Consider the following 18427-nt stretch of genomic DNA (forward strand, 5'->3'; position numbering starts at 1 on the left):
GCTGGGTTACAGGTTGCCGCAGGAAAGTTATAAGGCATGTTGACAGACAGCAGTGCCAAAAAGTTGGGTAATATATATATATATATATATATATATATATATATATATATATATATATATATATATATATATATATATATATATATATATTTTTACAACCAAAGAGTTGCGAAAAATAAGTTGTTAAATGCAGCCGCTCTATCTAATTATTAACCAGAGCAAATGGACGTTGCCTTACTTCACTTAAAACTTGGTAATTCTACTGAATCTGAGAACTGAGCGACTTCTCTAACAGACCCATCTAATTATTTTCTACAGTCGGTCTTCATTTAAACCAGCTCGCTGTGGGAAAAACACACACACACACACACACACACACACTCATACACACGCTCACACAGGCATTCCCCTGGGTTCAGTGCCTCCGCTGCACTCTAAGAAATTAGATACGATCCTCCTGAGAACACCCGAGGGGAAAATGATTTGTTTATCAAAATCCATCAACGATTACAGCGTAGAAACACTGCAAAAAGTACGCAATAAAAGTGGTCCAAACTCCTTGTGAGCTCCATATGAAGTTGATAAGGCAGAGAGACACCGTGTACAGTTGAGACACCGTCCCAAAAATCTACCTCCCGGACTGTCTCTCGCTCCCCTGGGATCTCATTGACACTCTCTCTACCTGCTTCACTGTCCTGCTGCCTTCCCGTGCTGTCGGAGAGTGGGTTTTTATTGAAACGATGCACGTGTACGGCCAGATGTGTTTAGGGGAAGGCTGCATTTTTGTCGCCTGGGTTCTTTAAAACGAAATGAGAGACCGTGTAAACAAATGTTGTTACAGGTACATTAAGTTAGTATTATGATACTATTAGTTAAATTACAGTAAAGTCACGACAGGTATTTTCTCCTATTTTCACGCAATGTGATGTCAATTTGTAGTCTTTAATAATAAATATCTTTCAAAAACCAGAGTTGTCACGTGATTACTTTTGAACCCAAAACACTTGCATGTTACAGAATTTTATAAATAGTTAAAGTAATAACGAAAGGGGAATTTCCGAGCAGCACCTGAAGGCCACATTGCAGACTGAGGGCGGAGCACAGTCGTAGTGCTGATTAAACACGAGGAAGTGGCTCCCTCTAGTGTTCACAGTGTACAGAACCAGCAGACAAGTGTCAACAAGAAATAATGAAATACAAGTACACAACACTCCATCCGGCTGAATTATCGGAAACATATTTCTCTTTAATTATTAGACTTTTATACACTTGCCTTTAAAATCATGTCAAGTTACACATTTTAAAAACACAACCTTTGAAGTGATGCAGCGAAAAATAAAAAGGTTGGGAAATGCAACCATCACAAAGCAAACAAGCACAAGTAGATATAACAATTATATTTGAAAGCAAATTATTCAATATTTTCTCCCCCATTACATCAGTTTGTTACAACTGGCTTTGACAAACACTACCGATTATGCTGTACACTAAAATAAGGAGAGGCTGAGTTAGCCCTACTGCAGCAAATCTGTATAAATTATACTTTAAATAATTCTTTAAAAGCATCTCATTTTAGATGCTACTCTATTAAAAATGTAGAGGTAAAAATTTGCTTTACAATATATTTTTAAAATTGTACCGTGGTAAAAGTAATTCTAAACAAACAATATAAATAGGACTCTGAGTGTTACTTAAATTATTTTCCAAAGTCACTTCCAATAAAGAAACAAATTTTACAAACAAATTTTACAATTCTTAAAACCACATCCACAAACTTTTGTACAATAAAGAATCATTAAAAATGGAGAGTAAAGTCTGGGAATAGTGAGAATTTAGGATCACATCCTGCAGGGAATCAAGACTCCCCATCACATGCCAATCAAATCAACAAGTTGACATCAAAACGAGAAATAAAACCAACTGTCAGTAAACTTGCATTCACATTTGAAATGCCTTTTCTTCCACTCGTTTCATTCTGACCGCGCTCCCTAAATGTTCAATAATATGTTAGGTGCCCTTCCTGTGCTTGTGCTGCTGGTGTCCTTCAGAGGTTCCTCAGCCTCGACATCTATATTCTCAGTGTCCTTTGCATCATCATTGGTAACCTTGCCCGAGCACAGAGGAAACATCAGCAAATAATGAGTAGGTATTCTGCAAGGTTGTTACACATTCTCTAGTAAATATAAATACCCTATCAAATGTAAAAAAAAATGCATTACCTTGACTATGGCATCTTCGGGCATTTGCTCAGGTGGTGAAATCACAGATCCCTCCTGCTGTTTGAATGCGAGGAGATCAGCCCTGCCTCTCACAGACACCACAGTGGGTCCAGGGGACAAATGGTAGGCCTTCCTGGCGCTGACAGGGTTGTCGGTGTTAATGGAGAACGGCAGTGACACGGGGCCCGGCTTCACTGGGGTCACAACTCTAACCAGGCTGCTATTGGCCGGAGTTTGCATCACCTCATCTGCAATCTGGAAAATTGTGTCCAAGTTAATGTCACATTTTTTCACCTCCTGGTGTTCCTTGTCCTTTGAGTCCTGGTTGCGGTCCACATGAGACAACACATTCACAGGACAGCTTGCCTAAAACAGTGACATAAAAAGAAACGCTCTAGACACGATACGTGTTCACCAAACTCCATCCTCCTCAACCAATTACAGCTCTGGTGTAAGTCACTGATTGCATGACAGGGCGAATACAGTCAAATTCACCTACCTGGTAATAACTGTGGGTCGGGTAGGACCCTTTCTGAAGCCCACCACCTGCCATCTGTGATGCCACAAGGTTCGGATGGTAGCACTGGCAAACTTCAAGAAGAAAAACAAAAGATATTATTTGAGATTATAAAATGCAGGATTCAGGTTTGGGGTTGAAATCTACATTTGTGCATTCCAAATTAAAAATTACATTTATTCAACACACAAATTAGTATATTACAAGTATATTGTACCTGAAAAACTAAAAAAATCTACTTGTAAAGTGATGTAAATAGTGTGGTTTATAACCATTCCACCCAAACTCCCAACAGGTTAACTCATGTCATGCTCACATGGCATATAGTAGCCAGGCTGATTTTGCGCATTAAAAGTGAAATTTGGATTTCCGTGGTTTGAGTGGGCCAATAAACTCTGCTGAATAACCAAAGCATTGGAGCTGGAGGCCGCTTCGTTGTAGTGCTGGCTCAAAGTCACGGGTATCCCTTTGTCTGTAGCGAAGACAATAGGCGAAAGAGCTGCACCGCGGTCCCTCGTCAGGAACCGCGGTGGGACTGGGGTTCCATTGTGAGCCATCACGGCCGGAGCTTTGTTTGGACGGTAAGGATAGGTCCACTTCCGATGAGGGGGGCTCGGCAGTGAATGATTGCCTGCAGCAACAGGAAGAAGCAAAGCAACCTGTTAGACGGCCACACAGTGAAACGTAAAAAGCACTGGATTGAGTAGTTAAAATGGCAATTTAGATGTTCGTATCATAGTTATTCATAGTGATTTTCAATGTTGGGGTTTATGGACCCTTTCCAGGCAAGAAAGGATTAAGAAAAAGTAGATTTTTGCAGCACTGTTCACTGTAACACTACAGGGAAACGTGTGTGACCATTACATTGTGTTTTCACTATATAAAGCTACTTCCCCACTAACAGTCATGCGGTGACACTTGCCTCTTTGGCCATCTGTATCTCCGCCACCACAGCCCCCACTGTACCGCTGGTATCGGCTCGGGGTCCGATGATTCACCTCCAGACCAGCTTGTAGCTTGGCCTTGTTGACGACGGTCAGTCTCATCAGATTCGCCACAAGTTCGGGGTGGTCTCGCTTGAAGTTCGGATGGAAGAAATAGCGATACTGCACGTCGTCGTATGTACCGGATTTCTTGAAGCCGTACAGATTGAGATTACGGACAAAGCTCGAGAAATTGGCCGTTTTGAAGGCGTCGGCGTTGTCCGAGGCGCTCTCGCCGTTTCTAGGAGACAGGACCTGTTGCTCGACGAGGCTCTGATCAATGACGACTACCAGTCCATCTTTGTCCCAGCAGATGGCTTTATTTAGCGGGTTGTTCACCAGACGCCATAGCTTGAAAGGGAAGTTGCTAGAGTTGATGCTCTCGGTGAAGCAACCTTCCATCACATCCATGCTTGTGCCTGTAGAATTGGATAAAAAGAGGTAAAGTTAGTGAAGCCTCGTCTGAGTAACAGGCCAAGCGTCATCAGTTTATGTTAAATAGGTTGAAGTTAGTGTGGGTTTGGTGGTCAACCTTAGGTAGAAAGCGAATTACTTCATGACAATATAATTAACTGGTAACGTTAATGAAGTAGCATTAAAGGGGCTTATTGTCTAACTAACAGAACTATGTTCCGGTTCGGACACTTTTCGTTAATGCTAACGATACATATGTCGAAGGTACGACCAGTTAACGTTACACGTTATGAAGTTAATTAACTTAACGTTAATTGGACTTTCATAACATTAATGTTAATTGTTTCAAACTCCTGACACACATTAACTACTTAACTTTAAAACAACTTGACTTCTAACGTCATTAATAATGTCAACTTTTAAAAAAATACCTAAAATGCTGTACACAAAACCTGAAAATGCTAACTTTTAGTGTTAGTGTTAACTGGTAAGCTAAGTTAGCATTAGCTAACGTTAGCTCCCCAACTAACGGCAACTGCTCTGTATTTTAAATGATCTTTTGCGCAGTCAGGTTTGAGTAAAGTCGCATAAAATGATGTCGACACAGCGTTGTATTTTTGGGGGGTCATAACACACTAAGAAGAAACCTGAGAGGTGAAATGTGACTGTACCTGGGTCTGCAAACGTGTCTCACTCCGGATCTCACAACCGTTGAAAGTTCCCGAACCGTTGAAGCTGTTGGAGTTTTAACGTTCCTTCGGTAATAAAGCGCTCGAGAGGACAGTTTATGACTTGCATCGTCTGACGCAGGTTTGTGTTCATTAGAACACATCTTTTTTTGGGGGGAGGGAAGTATTCAAGTCCACTGCTACCATTTTAAAATACTCCCAGATAAGTTCAAGTCCTGCATTCAGAATATTACTAATGTACACAAGTATTAGCAGCATAATACACGTATCAAAAGTAAACGTGAACCGTTGGCAGACTTTTCCTTTCTGATGTTTATTATATATTTTACATTAAATCATTGGCGTATACTAATGACATAATATGGAAGTGCTTGCAGCTGGTTTGGGGTATTTTTACAAATAACTTCACCTTTTCAAAGATATAAGATGCTTTGGATGAACATTTTTTATTTCATAAAGTCGTATCAATCGCTGTCAAACCAATGCAGTCCAGTAAACTCAACAAATGATCATAAAATTAAAGTTCAAGTATAGCACGTTACTTTAGTAAAGGCATTTAGCTATTGTACTCCAGAAATTAGCTAAAATTCCCTTATTTGAAAACTTATTTGAAAAAGAATTAAAATAAGGTAGCAAAACCTTCTCATGATATTGATATTTAATGTGGATAGATGGATGGATAGATGGATATTCACGTGTCAAAATGTAGTAAAGCAAACTGTGGGCCATTGAATTTCTATTTGGCATCGTTGAATCGTAATAAAAATCTCAGTATTGATCCCACATGTTCCTTAAAAAATAATAGCTAATGCTAATGATAGGTGATATAACAACACAGTATTGACAATATTAATAATAAAGAAAACTATAAATGAAAACAGACAATGTAACAGTTCGTTTAAAAAGCATGTAGTTAAAAATAATTTTTAAAAAAACAGACATGGAGACATTTTGTGAATGTTGGTTGTGGAGTAACCATTTAATTTAACAGAAAAGTAAGGATTAGTACGGAATGTCTGATCCAGAGGAAAACTTTTTTTGTACATAAATTGTGAGTGCGGATCAAAGGGCTCTATCATGGAGATAATCACAGCAGCATTATCAACAGTCAAGGGAATACACAGGATCTTAAAATGCAGCCCATCACTAACAGGAGCCGGTGAGTCCAAATGCTAGAATCTGTTTGGATTAAAGTTATATGATTTTTTTTTTTAAGTATCCAGATGGTCTTCACTTAGAGATATAAAAAGTGATTATCCTTCCACTTCTCAGTTTATCCATCCATACTAAGTATTTGCTTTTGCATTTATTAAACATCTATTATTTTAGTATAATCAAAACGTTGTAACCGTTCTGGATCCCGATGGTTGAAATGCAAGTATGCATGACCAAATACATCAGTCAACGTTTAGTATTTGCATGCCACTTTTCAGGACGTAGTGGAACTAATATACTGTATGTGATTATGTATAACAACTCAAACATAATCCCTGTAACTGAAATAATTGTTTTAAATAATGGCGATATAACGATTTTTACACAGGCGCACAATCTGGACCCCTCTGCTGGGTCAACAAGGCCCTCGCAGTCGGTGACGTAATTCCCCGGCGACTGAAATTGTTCAAAACATTAATCCGGTTGATATTTCAGTATTACACTAGTGTTTTGTCCGGGAGCTGGACATAATGGCTTTGGAAACGGTCCCCAAAGACCTTCGCCATCTGCGAGCCTGTCTTCTTTGTTCTTTAGTGAAGGTAAACGCTCAAACTAGCGTCCCTGCTAACGTGTAGCCGCTTCCTGCGCGCTGTATTTCTCTTCTGTTGTCAAACAAATGAATGTAGACTCCAAAGTAATGCTTTCACAGTTACCTTTATTTACTTAATAATACCAATAGACATACTGAAGCCGGTCCTTGGTCTAGTTTGTTCGTCTACTAACTAAATTCAAACACCCTGTCTGTTGGTACGTGAAGTAGCTTGTGTGCTACTTCACATGTTTGCATCCATTCTTGACTCTTATTATTGTCCTTGGCTCAAGTGTTCCCTCCTCCTTTTTTAGACCATCGACCAGTTTGAATACGACGGCTGTGACAACTGTGAGTCGTACCTCCAGATGAAGGGGAACCGGGAGATGGTTTATGAATGCACAAGTTCCTCATTTGATGGGTAAACGTTGATTCAGCATCGATTATTTAAATAATAAATCAACGTTTTCTGGATGTTTATCATTCTCGCCTGTATGTCCACAGCGTGGTGTCCATGATGAGTCCTGAGGACAGCTGGGTAGCTAAATGGCAGAGGATAGGTAAGGATGTGTGCCTGTACTGAAAGCTGCATTAATCCATTTTGACCATGATGGAGTAGAGGAACTCGAAAGTAATTATTATGTCAATAAGGACCTTATTTACTCCATAAAGAGATACATGCAGTCTTACAGTTGACAGCCAAATGCTGTTGAGAAAGATAACATTTGTGTATGTTGTTTTTGCTCCATCCTACAGGCAACTTCAAGCCAGGTGTATATGCAGTGTCAGTGACAGGCAGACTACCTCCAGGTACACTTTATCTAAACTAATCTGCCTCCATACGCAGGAAATGACATGTTTGGCTTTTTCTTGATTTGGAATTCCTTCCTTATTATTGCATTTTTAATTCTCCTTTTCCGAAGGTGTGGTGAGAGAGTTGAAAAGCAGAGGAGTGATCTACAAATCCAGAGACACAGCAGTGAAGACATAAACCCGACGGCTTCCAGTTGTCGGTTCAGCCACACCAGAGCGGCGTCGCACTGCTGGGACTGCATTGGATCATGTCTGATGAATTGTGATTAGTAACATCAACATGGGTGCTTATAGGGGAGAAGAAGTGGGTATTTTGTATTTCTTTGGATAATTGAGGAAAAAAATAAAGGACTGTTTTTATAAGAAATGTGAGTTATTGTCTTTAGCACAGTCAACACTGTGATATTTGCTGATTCAGCATCCTGTCATTCAGTTGACAGTGAACTGACGTGGCTGTCACATATTTCCTAAGGTGTCCCGGTGCAAAAGATGATGCAGCCCACTGGAAGAAATGGACAATAGACAAAATGTGTTGTTAAAATAACCAGCTTAATACTTTCCCCAAAATAACTGGTACCAAACAAAACCTATCAAGGTCTACAGTGTATATAGCACACGTGCACATTCATCAATAACTTGCTTTTGCGTAATACAACAAATGGGTGTGCAGAGAGAGAGATACCTCGTTCAGATCCGTGTCTCAATTTCCCACTGAACCATGAGAGTTCATCGTATTCGCAGAGAATCACTGTGGTCTGCTGACCCAGCGACTGCTTTGAAACACCAGAGAGGAGGAACTAAACAGTCTTACCACTCTTGCTTTGTACAAATGCTAATACAACACCCCTGTACTTATTTATTTGGGTCGCAAGATGGTGCTTTACACAGTGCTGGAATTACAGGCAGTACCCAACATTGCCAGTAGGGGGAACCATCAGCCAAACGTTTGCATTATTCTCACCTATCGTGTCATAAATAGTTTTTCTGGTTAACTTTGAATCGCTTTCTAGTTTCCGTCACTTCTTTGGCAACTGTTTCATTGTACACTAGTCTAATAAGATGTGGGGCTATTGCACTCTTACAGTTGGGCTTCTATTACTCTTGAGGAAGATGTGTTTATTGCTAGAGGCTCTGGGCATTGCCTATTTTACTGTAACCTAATGGACCGGGGTCATGCACACAGGGGAGTCCTGAACACTCTGGAAGGGAGCACAGTGAGCTCTTGCTATTGTCTTATTAGATGAGGGTTTCACTGCACCTGGGGCTGATATCTAGTTACAGGGCATGGTTTGTGTGAGTTAACCGAGGCTATGGTGCAGTGAGGTGAAGCATCATACCTCACGTAATAATATTGTCAGAGTATGACATTCATAATTATCAGTCCAGCGTGTGGGACACAGAAAGATGTGCATGTATGAAAGGAATTCAAAGGTCCGTCTTATGACTTACAGATGAGAATTTGCCCATGCACTATAATTAAATTCATATTTGTATTCCCAGCAGGGAGTTAAAAATACAAACACATGCAACAACCTTATTTTTTAAAACAGTACTTATTTACTATTTTAAATATTGTTAAAATACCATGAGGGGGATTTAATAAAACATACCGTAGCTGAACAAACACGAGGTATTAAATACAATACTTGAGCCTCGTCCTGCAGCAGTACTGCCTTCATGAGGCGCCTCGCACTGCAGGATGCGTAGGAGTGCAACATGTAGATTTTGTCGGCCCTGAGCAGGCCGCGACACCGCAACCACGTTTCCACTAAACAGTCTCATTCCAACAGCGCGTGAGGAGATCAGATCTGTAGAAGAGTTTAAGTTGCTACCCGCGTTTTATAAGGTTCCAAAATAATTACACATCTCTCTTAATGGCGGTTGCAGGTTTTTTCTTTTTAACACTTTAAATGGATCATTCATGATCGGCTGTGATAACTTTCTCATGAAGTTTAACAGGAAGATCAGCCCGCAGAGGCAGCGGTACTAAAGAACCTGTAACAGCTGTATTTTTATCTCAGGTGGTAATTGTTAAAATGTCTCAGTTCACTTTTTTTGTTTTGCCGCATTAAGAACAAGAGGACCACAACGGACAGCAGTTGACTTTTAGGTACTAATGTGCGATGTATAGGTTACGTATTAAGTGAGCATTAACCGTATTGTTGTTTACTGACAACAAATCAAATCTAACTCATCTGAGTTTGCCCTTCATAAGTGCTGTGTGAATAAAGTGCGTTAGTAGTATTATGGGTTATATAATGTCCTGCGTGAAGGTGCGCAGAGGACACATTGTTCTGGTTCTCTTCGTGATGCAGCTCAGGTGGAACAGAGACACCGAAAGTGTAAATAGGAAGTGCGAGTGGCTGTTTGATGATCTATTCAGGGTTGTTTCTCCATCTTGTGCACAATGCATGCTGGGATACCCCCTGTGTGAGTCAGAGCAGGAAGACCTCTTTATGAAATGATTCTCGCATGTGCAGCCGCAAAGAGTTCATCAACTCGCAGTGTGAAATGATTATCAGCTCAATTTAAGAAATCCCATAACCATCATGTCTGTCTGGAATGCAGACATGTTACAAGTAAAAGTAACAAACAAGGATAAAATACATCTTAAATACACAACCTCAGTAACACGATCACCCATTGGACAAGACCTACATCTCTTCTTTTATGGTAAAATATAAAACACAGTTCAATCTCTTTGTGGTTTTGAACAGAACTTTTCCTTACTGAAAAAAAAAAAGGGAACTGAAGTTAAAAAACTACAAACCAAATGTCACTGTTATTCAAATGTACAGAAGACTTCTCATTCTTTCCATCACAAGGGGGAACAGAGAATCTACCTCAAGCGGTTGGAGACAGTTTATACTCAAATGAGAGAAAAATAAAACGCACCACTCAGTCAGTACGCCTCAGTTTGGGTTTTTACCTCAATGCAAAACCGAGCGCACCACTGGCCTTTTCTGCTCCATAAAACAAAACAACTCCACACCAAAGTGCAGTGTTTTTATCACTGTCCTCCCCCCCATGTGATTTGAACCTCTTTTCTCTTCAAACTACATGTGTGTGTGTGTGGGGTGGGGGGAGAGCGCTGCAAACTAAGAACAAAACCGAGAACTGACTGGGCCCAGCGCTGCAAGACTTCCACAACCACACAGGCGTTGTCAGGAAGGCCCACAGCTCCACCCCGTGCCACCTCGTCGTCTGAGCGCAGCGAAAAGAAGCACGCCCCTTCGTTTTCACACTCGCAAGGGACACACACACGGGGCCCCGCAGCCACGGCTCCCAGCCATGTGCTTTTGCCCTTATTTGGTTATGTCAAGGCTTTAAGCTGCAGGGTCGGTAGATCACAGAATGAGGCGTTGACTCGAGGTTTGTAGGCTGCTTGGTGAGCTCTGGTAAAACAAAAACAGCAGTAGTTAAAGCAAGTGGAGGCGTCTTGGACTCAGTCTGGGATGGCGCTCTGTGTGACAGGGATGAAGTGGAGATAGGGAAGTAAAGAGGATGTATTCTACATGGGGGATGGACATTATCAACTGAAGGCCACACACACTCGAGCTGATGTGTTTGTGTGTGTGTGTGTTTCATCAGGGTGACAAAACTTCCTGTCTCTTGCAGACTAGAAAGCGTGAGATGATTAATAGAGTTTGGAAAGAGGAACGTCAAATTCTGCCACACAAATATTTTTCATTATTTCTTTCTTTATTTGCTTTTTTTGTGAATACGAATAATTTGACATCTTTGGGCCTCGAACAGTATTTCATTTAATTCTATTTCATTTAATTCTATTTCATTGGAGTCCATCTATTCATCGGCGAATACACTGAGGATGTTTTATTTATAGTAACATAACTTTATTCATACATCGTGTGGAGACAAGCTGTAAGACACAGCTGCAAGTGCTGATGACACACACACACACACACGCACACACACACACACACTCATTTATGTCTGTAGATCATGACACATTTAAAACTGTGAATTACTAATATTTTCAGTAACTTACAGGCATTCACAGGCTCTAAATGAAAAATTGCCCCCAAACAAGTATTTAATAGACTGTATTATACTTTTATTTCCCCGCTGTGTAAATAGTGAAACAACTATTTTCAAAATCTTGAACTTTTTCAAATATTTTCAGTGACTATCGCCAAAAACATTGTAAATTATCCATTCATTCTTGTATTTGGGGTTTCTGGCCACTTAAGTTGTTGTTAAATTGACAATAAGTTGAGACAGACTTAAAGTTTAGACTTAGTTTAAAAAGGTGCCAAACAAAAAGAAAAACCAATGCACTCTGATTAAATGGCACCATGTGAGAAGTTTAGAGGCGAGAGTCTTGATCTGAAGAGAACCTACAGCTGTCAAATAAATGTATAAAATGGACACACTACCTCAGACTGTGACCCGAGTACAGGTCAGGAGTAAACCTCCTCTACACCGGAGCTCTGCAGCAGGAGCCGCTTTAGAGCCGCTCAGGCCTCTGTGGAGCAAGAAAGGTCTGGGATGGAAATAAGCCTCTGAGTGGCCTCGGTGGTGTCGCCAGGAGGAGCCTGGAGAGCACGGCCTGGGGAGGGGAAATGGCTGCCGGCCCTGATAAGGTCCATCAGGGCCCGGCTTTAGTGCGTGCACTCTTCACACAGGGAGGGAGGCACGCCGGCACACGGACAGGCGCTAGTGGTCGTCGAGCCTCACAGAGCGGCAGCACTTCAGCAGAGTGACTCAATAAGTTGAAGAGGGCAGGGATTAGTAAAATGCAGGTCAGGGGGGGTCAGGAGATTTGGAGGGTTATGGGCTGAAGAAAAAAGAAGAAAGTGTGGCTTCTAAAGACGCCATATGTCGGATGTTTTGAACACGTCTGCATTGTGAGCGACGTGTTTTTATCTGTCACTGGAGCATCATGAGGGATTGAATCTGAATACAAAAGATGAATACCCAGAATCCTCACGGGGCAGGCTCCTGTTTCGTCTCACTGGGGTCTGCTGCATTCAATGTGAGAGACTTGTTTATCAGGAGCAACAGCTGACGTCACCGGCCTCGTCTTTTAGGAGCTTTTGTATCACAACCGGGTCATCTTTTCTCCAGAGCCTTTGTCGTGTGGTGGACACCCAACACATTTACATTCTGTAGGATTACAGCTTTTAGATGCGAGAATGAGATCCGCTCTTTTTCCTCTCAGACATTAACCTCCATGACCTCCCGAACAGGAACGGACGTCATGGGAATAAAGTTAACGTCTTTCTACACACACCCATGTTTCAAATCCTCAAAGGGAAACGATGTGAGAGCGCGTCTGAACGCTGCACGCACCGAGCGTACATCCAGGGGTGGAAGGTAAACCAGTACATGTACCCAGGTATCGTGCTTAAGTATCATTCTGAGGTACTCTGCTTGAGTATTTCCATTTTCTGCTACTTTATACTTCTATTCCAACACAATTCACAGGGGAATATTGCACTTTTTTTACTCCACTGCGTATATTTGACAGCTATAGTTAGATTAGATTTTACATTAAAAAACAAAACATAAGCTTCTAATTTATGTGTCTAGTTTTAGACATGTCAGATTGATGCAACAGTATTAACAATATAATAATAATGTATATGATAATATATTGTTTACAGAGATGAAACAAGTACTTTGGTACTTTTTCGTACTTTAAAAGCACATTTTGCTGATAATACTTCTTGTGTTTTACCTAAGTAGGACTTTTAATTGTATTTTTTATATTGTTGTATTGCTTCTTGAACTTAAGGATCCGTGTTACAGGTACACATAATGGATTCCACACATCGTTCTCTGAAAGGTTACGTTTCTACACGGATCACACCCCGTTTCAAAAGACTGCAAAGGGAAGAGTGAAAATAAGAAGTTGCTGCTGTGAAGACTAAAAGTGAAAGGGACAAATGTGCCCCCGACCTTTTTTCCCTCCACATCTTACCTTACCAACACTTTGAGTTCATATGAGCAGCCTATTTACAGATCTAAAAGACTCATTTGGAGCGTTAGCAATGAACCCAAAACTGTTGTGCCTTATGGTTGCTAACCAGCAAATGTCACAGTGCACACAGGTAGCAGGCTACTGGTGACCCAGATCAGACTGCACACTGCAAGAGGAGCACAAAGAAGTGAGAGAATCCGTTTTTAAAAAAGGTTGTGAAAAGGTGCATTTGTTCTGTACATGCAGCACAGGCCCCTCCACTAAACCCCCTCCCCAGCTTAGCATAGTGAGAACCCCCCCCCCCCGGTTACAGTTGGACATTTGCAAGGAACTGAAACCGGCTGCCTTTCACTTTTGAAATCCAACAGATTACCAACAAAGGTACGGGTAGTGAGTGACGAAAATGTCGCCTCAACACCCAAACAAGGCACTTTAAAAAAAAATGTCCAAGTCCATTTTAAACTTGGGACCGAGAGATCCTCTTAGTGCTCGTTCACACAGTCGTCCTGTGGAAACACGCTTTCAAACTGAAAGATCTGAAATGTAAAAAGGATTTCTTTTGCCGCCAGTATGGACAGGAAGAACTAGAGCAGCCAGTGACCCTTTAACGCACATCATGAGCATGTGAGTAATGCAGGAGGACCAAATGTAAACCTGTCCTTTAACGGTGCGCTTCGGTGTTTCACAACTGATTTCAGGTGAAATAGTAACAAACTGAAATATAGTTGACAGTGCTCGTCCGGCAGCTGCTATCGTTTAACACCATCTGAGCTGGAGGGCCTCGCTTCCGTCAAAAAGAACTAATGCGTGTCAGTCACGATAAAATCATCCGTCACATGTTCTTGGAGGACTTTGCCATTTATAGCGAAGGGAAGTCAGCTCATCAGTGAGTTTAAGGTGAAATGTGAAATGAGCTGTAAATAGGTCACATCCACCTGATGGGAAAGCTACAGGTATGTCCACACCAGTGTGTGTCGTAATCTCCCTCAGCTTCGTTATCGGTCGATTACCCAACTTCACAGTCGCACTGCGGTGTGGACAGAACGGCACGAAGCTACAGAAGGTCCACACGAGTAACAATGACATCATCGCTCGCCGGCACACAAAAAAAAAAACTTCAGCCATGAAAGGGATTGCTTTGAAGATGATTAAGAGAAAGGGAATTATTAAAAGAACATCTGGGATGTTTGTAAGTGTTTGTACTTCAAAGAAAGGCATTTTAATGTCGACACTATCCGTTTGTGTCACTGTGCTGAGAAACACGCTCTTCTTAGTGTCCGTCAGCGTTTTGAAAAAGCGCCTGCAGAAGGCAGAGCGCTTAAGACGGAAGTGGAGAAGGAGAGCGGCTGTGACTGTTAGACCCCTTCCTGTGGTTGCGTCACGTGGTTGTGGAGGCTTCAAAAGGAGACGACTTCTTCTTCTTCTTCTTCATCTGCTCCTTGGACCGACAGACGGAAGACACCTGAGAGAGGCTGCTCCGGACCGCCGTCACTTCACGCTGCAGAAGAGGAATGGAGGTCGGGGGTAACGTATGCTAGACGACGCCGTGTATCTAACGCTCAAACTATTTGTGTCGAAAAAAGGGAAATAAGAAAATGCTTTTTATCCGTCAGATAATGAAAGACGTTGAATGTCATTAACTCAACGTATTTGTAACCTTTCCTCAAGCGACCTCTATTCAGAAGTCCAGAATGTGGATTAAAACACATTTTACTTAAAACTGAACGCTTTTTATTTTTTGTTGCTACTGTTATATTATGTATTTGTTGAAGTGTTCAGTGCATCTACTGGATCTTTTCATTCGCTCCAATTTGTTTCTCAACTGTTATCGAATGTCTGTCGTCATTCGGGAAGACTTTTGAACGTACGAAGTGATCGGGGCAGAAAAGGCTTACTCACGCCTGCCAAAATGGCTTCCTCAAGATAGCGCTTCCTCTGGCAGGCGGTTTAGCTCTGACCGTCTCCTCAAACGCCGGAGGAGGAGGAGGAGGCAGTTGGAGGGAACATGGGTGGGGTGTTTCAGAGGATTTTTGTCATGCACAACAGGCCTCGCTTAGATTTGAACGCTGTGAAACAACCATGCATGCAAATGTTTCAAGGCAAAACAGGAAGTGTGTGTTTTTCCGGTTCGACATTAAAGCGAGTGCTGTTGGAGCGTTGAACCGAGAGGTTTGGTGTAAGAGTGTGCGTCTGGGGGTGGGGGGGGGGGGTGTTGGTGTGTGTGTGTGTGTGTGTGTGCAGCTGCAGACGCAGGTGCAGAAGAGGAGGAGAGAAGACGGGACGACGAGCAGCGGACGTACAGTGCAGTCATCCATAAAGTAGAAAGCACTACTAAACTCATCGCCACAGTGTAGTGTTTCCTACTTTATGGATGAGTGTACTGTTGGCTTCAGGGGAGAGACGAGAGGCCGACCGCGTGGAGCACCCCCGCGCAGGAAGTCAGGAAAGAGGAAGCTGCTTCGTCTCACGAAGCCACGCGTCGCTCAGAGTGTTGCCCCGCTCGGTTCACATGGGCGGCGCGCGGCGCGGAGCGAAGCTGGCAAACCCTGTCCTCCATTTTATAATTCACCTGTTTCAACTGTCCTGGAAAAAAAAACAAAAGAGAAAGAAGGAGATAATCATGAACATCTGTGATATGCAATAAAGATGAAAATAAAAAAAGGCCTTGTGTCGACTTCTGTCATCCAGGAACACCACACGCATCACACACACTGGTGTTTTCTGTGAAAATATACATACTTTATTCCTGTAAAAAGATCCATATCGAAACAAAACCATCACAGTTTCAAGTCAACGAGTCCTCTCTATGTACTACATCTTCAGTTACTGTTCCTCCATCCACAATGTCTGGACATGCAAAAAAAAAAAAAAAAGAAGAAATTCTGAAAAACAATATTAACAAAGATATTTACACATGAGCTTCCAAAAGGGTAATAAAAACATTAATATATAAAAGGTAAATCTTCCACTTAAAAACAATAAATGCAGGTCAGGGAAGACAAAAAAAAAAAAAGACAAAAAAAAAAAGGTTTCCCGCGCTGTATGAAAATATACCACAAGTCCCAACACTGGTCATTATATACACACAGCTGGTTCTCCACTGCATTGACAAGTCCGCCCTGGAAACACATAAATATGACAGTAACATAAATAAGGCTGAACATGGGTACGACATTGGTATGCATGCAGTCAATGAACATCCTGTAAACAACATAATAAGACTAAACAAGGTCTTCTCGTAAGGCTAAATATGATCAACTAAAACACTAGCTACGGGGGTCGAGGTCCCAACTCAGTCAACAGCCGCCTGCTCACTGCAGAAGCAGGGAGAGGAATACTTGTGCATTGAAGGCCGTCAAATACAAGAGCAGTACAAATATTTCGCTGTACATTTCGGCAACTTTTGAGCATCCAACCGTCTTTAAAAAAAGAAAAAAGAAAACACACAGCTCAGCCTCAGTCTTGCCTCTGTCCCGGCTATCTCACATCTAAAGTGTCTTTGTCGATCGCCCGCCCCCCCCCCCCCCCCCCCTAGTTCTTGGCATCGTCGTGCTCCCTTTATGTACAAACAGTTAAAACATTCATCACATCAAAGAAACTAATCATTTGCCTCCGACATGTGATGTTAGGTGTGCCTCCGTCAACAGCAGGGGTGAAATCAGGTCTGACCTACGAAAGAAAACGACGCTCCGCGCCTCGACCCGGATTAGCCCACTGAACCCCCCCCCCCCCCACTGCCGGATGCTCGGCCTCTCGTCGCTATGGTAACGGGCAAAGCACCTACAATTTTGGCATATTTCTGCAGTTTTTGACAGCCAGAGTCAACGGGTGGCTCGGCGTCAATGAGAAACTACAAGTGAAAACCTGAGAAGTTACCGATCAGACGGCAGACCCAATCAGAACCGCTGGACGTGATGTCACGGACTAACACACTCAGCGCTAAGGCCCCCCCCCCCCCACCCCCACACACACACACACACACACACACACACACACACACAACTTCAATACACTCGAACATGGAGGCAAAATACTACATACAATCCTAGCGAGTGTTGTTCCCACAGCTCCCAAAGCTTACAGAGAGCATGTTGTTGACGTCAGCAGTGCTCAGGACACGGCTTCACTCTAATCTGCATATCAAATGAATCAAGGAATACTTTCAGTATTGTGGTTCTGGAGTAATAATTAGCAAGCAATCGATTAATCAATTAGTCCGGAGGTCTTCAAACGGTCATAGACAAACTATCACCACGTTTGATTGTTCCCTCGTCTTACATTATAATAAACTGATTTTCTTTGGGTTTTGAACAGTTGGCTATTAGCTAACAGAGGAGCCTACTGATCGCCAGATACTATGTCAGTTGTGCACCCGCTGCAGGTCTCTCTCTCTCTCTCTCGCTCTCTCTCACACAGACAGAAATATGTAGCATGCAACATTTAGGCCAAGTGTGACAAACAAAGTTCCTGTGTTAATGTCTGAGAAAGGCATCTTGTTTTCAGTCTTATCAGTGGACACACACACGGACACACACACACACACACACACACCAGAGAAGGGCAACCCTTCACATTCTTTACCTTCAATAAACAATCTCTACTGTTAACCTCAAAACCCCACAACTAGTTCGATCTAAACGACAGCCTCGCCGCCTCTGACCGCTCTAACATGACTAACCCTCCTGCCCCGACGTCACTTCATGCGATGCGGTGATGGCGAGGGCAAGAGTCGGACAGGAAATAAATAACATGTTCTGTACAAAGTACTGTATACATACTGAAAGACGAGAAACACAGGTGAGGGGGGGACGAGCAGACGGGTATTTAAAATACATCCGATCGGGACGGACAGTGCATTCTTCATCGTCACACGGAGGAAGAGACAGACTGCTGCTGCTGTTCGTTTGCTTCAAATAAATAAAGTGGCACCAGTACATGAACGTTAGAGCTAATGTATAATTAGCTGTGTCTGAGCTGCTGTTCCACGTCCTTCTGTATCCAGCTGTTCCAAATATAACCGATCCGTTACGAGACAACCAAGTGTGTTACATCAAGCGTCAAAGCCTGCTGAGTTGAACATTTTGCAAATGCTTAGTTAGGTAGT

At 42.2% G+C, this 18427-nt stretch overlaps 1 protein-coding gene across 1 annotated transcript; it reads left to right on the forward strand.

Annotated features, from left to right (window-relative positions):
* The first annotated feature begins 6422 nt into the window (after nucleotides 1-6422).
* Nucleotides 6423-7723, forward strand: supt4h1 (SPT4 homolog, DSIF elongation factor subunit). Its single transcript, XM_079172329.1, has 5 exons — nucleotides 6423-6576; nucleotides 6881-6987; nucleotides 7071-7126; nucleotides 7323-7376; nucleotides 7490-7723. Exons 1-5 carry the CDS (start codon nucleotides 6508-6510, stop codon nucleotides 7555-7557), a joined length of 354 nt encoding a protein of 117 aa, XP_079028455.1. The 5' UTR covers nucleotides 6423-6507; the 3' UTR covers nucleotides 7558-7723.
* Nucleotides 7724-18427: the final 10704 nt, after the last annotated feature.

This window comes from Pholis gunnellus (genome assembly GCF_910591455.1).
Source record: "Pholis gunnellus genome assembly, chromosome: 13".
NCBI classification, from domain to species: Eukaryota; Metazoa; Chordata; class Actinopteri; order Perciformes; family Pholidae; genus Pholis; species Pholis gunnellus.

Excerpts from the sequence above, each read along its gene's own strand:
- supt4h1 (XM_079172329.1), top strand. The coding sequence starts at position 6,508 with ATGGCTTTGGAAACGGTCCCCAAAGACCTTCGCCATCTGCGAGCCTGT. Across the intron at positions 7,127-7,322 it reads AGCTAAATGGCAGAGGATAG|GCAACTTCAAGCCAGGTGTA; the intron begins GTAAGGATGTGT and ends TCCATCCTACAG. Across the intron at positions 7,377-7,489 it reads GACAGGCAGACTACCTCCAG|GTGTGGTGAGAGAGTTGAAA; the intron begins GTACACTTTATC and ends CCTTTTCCGAAG.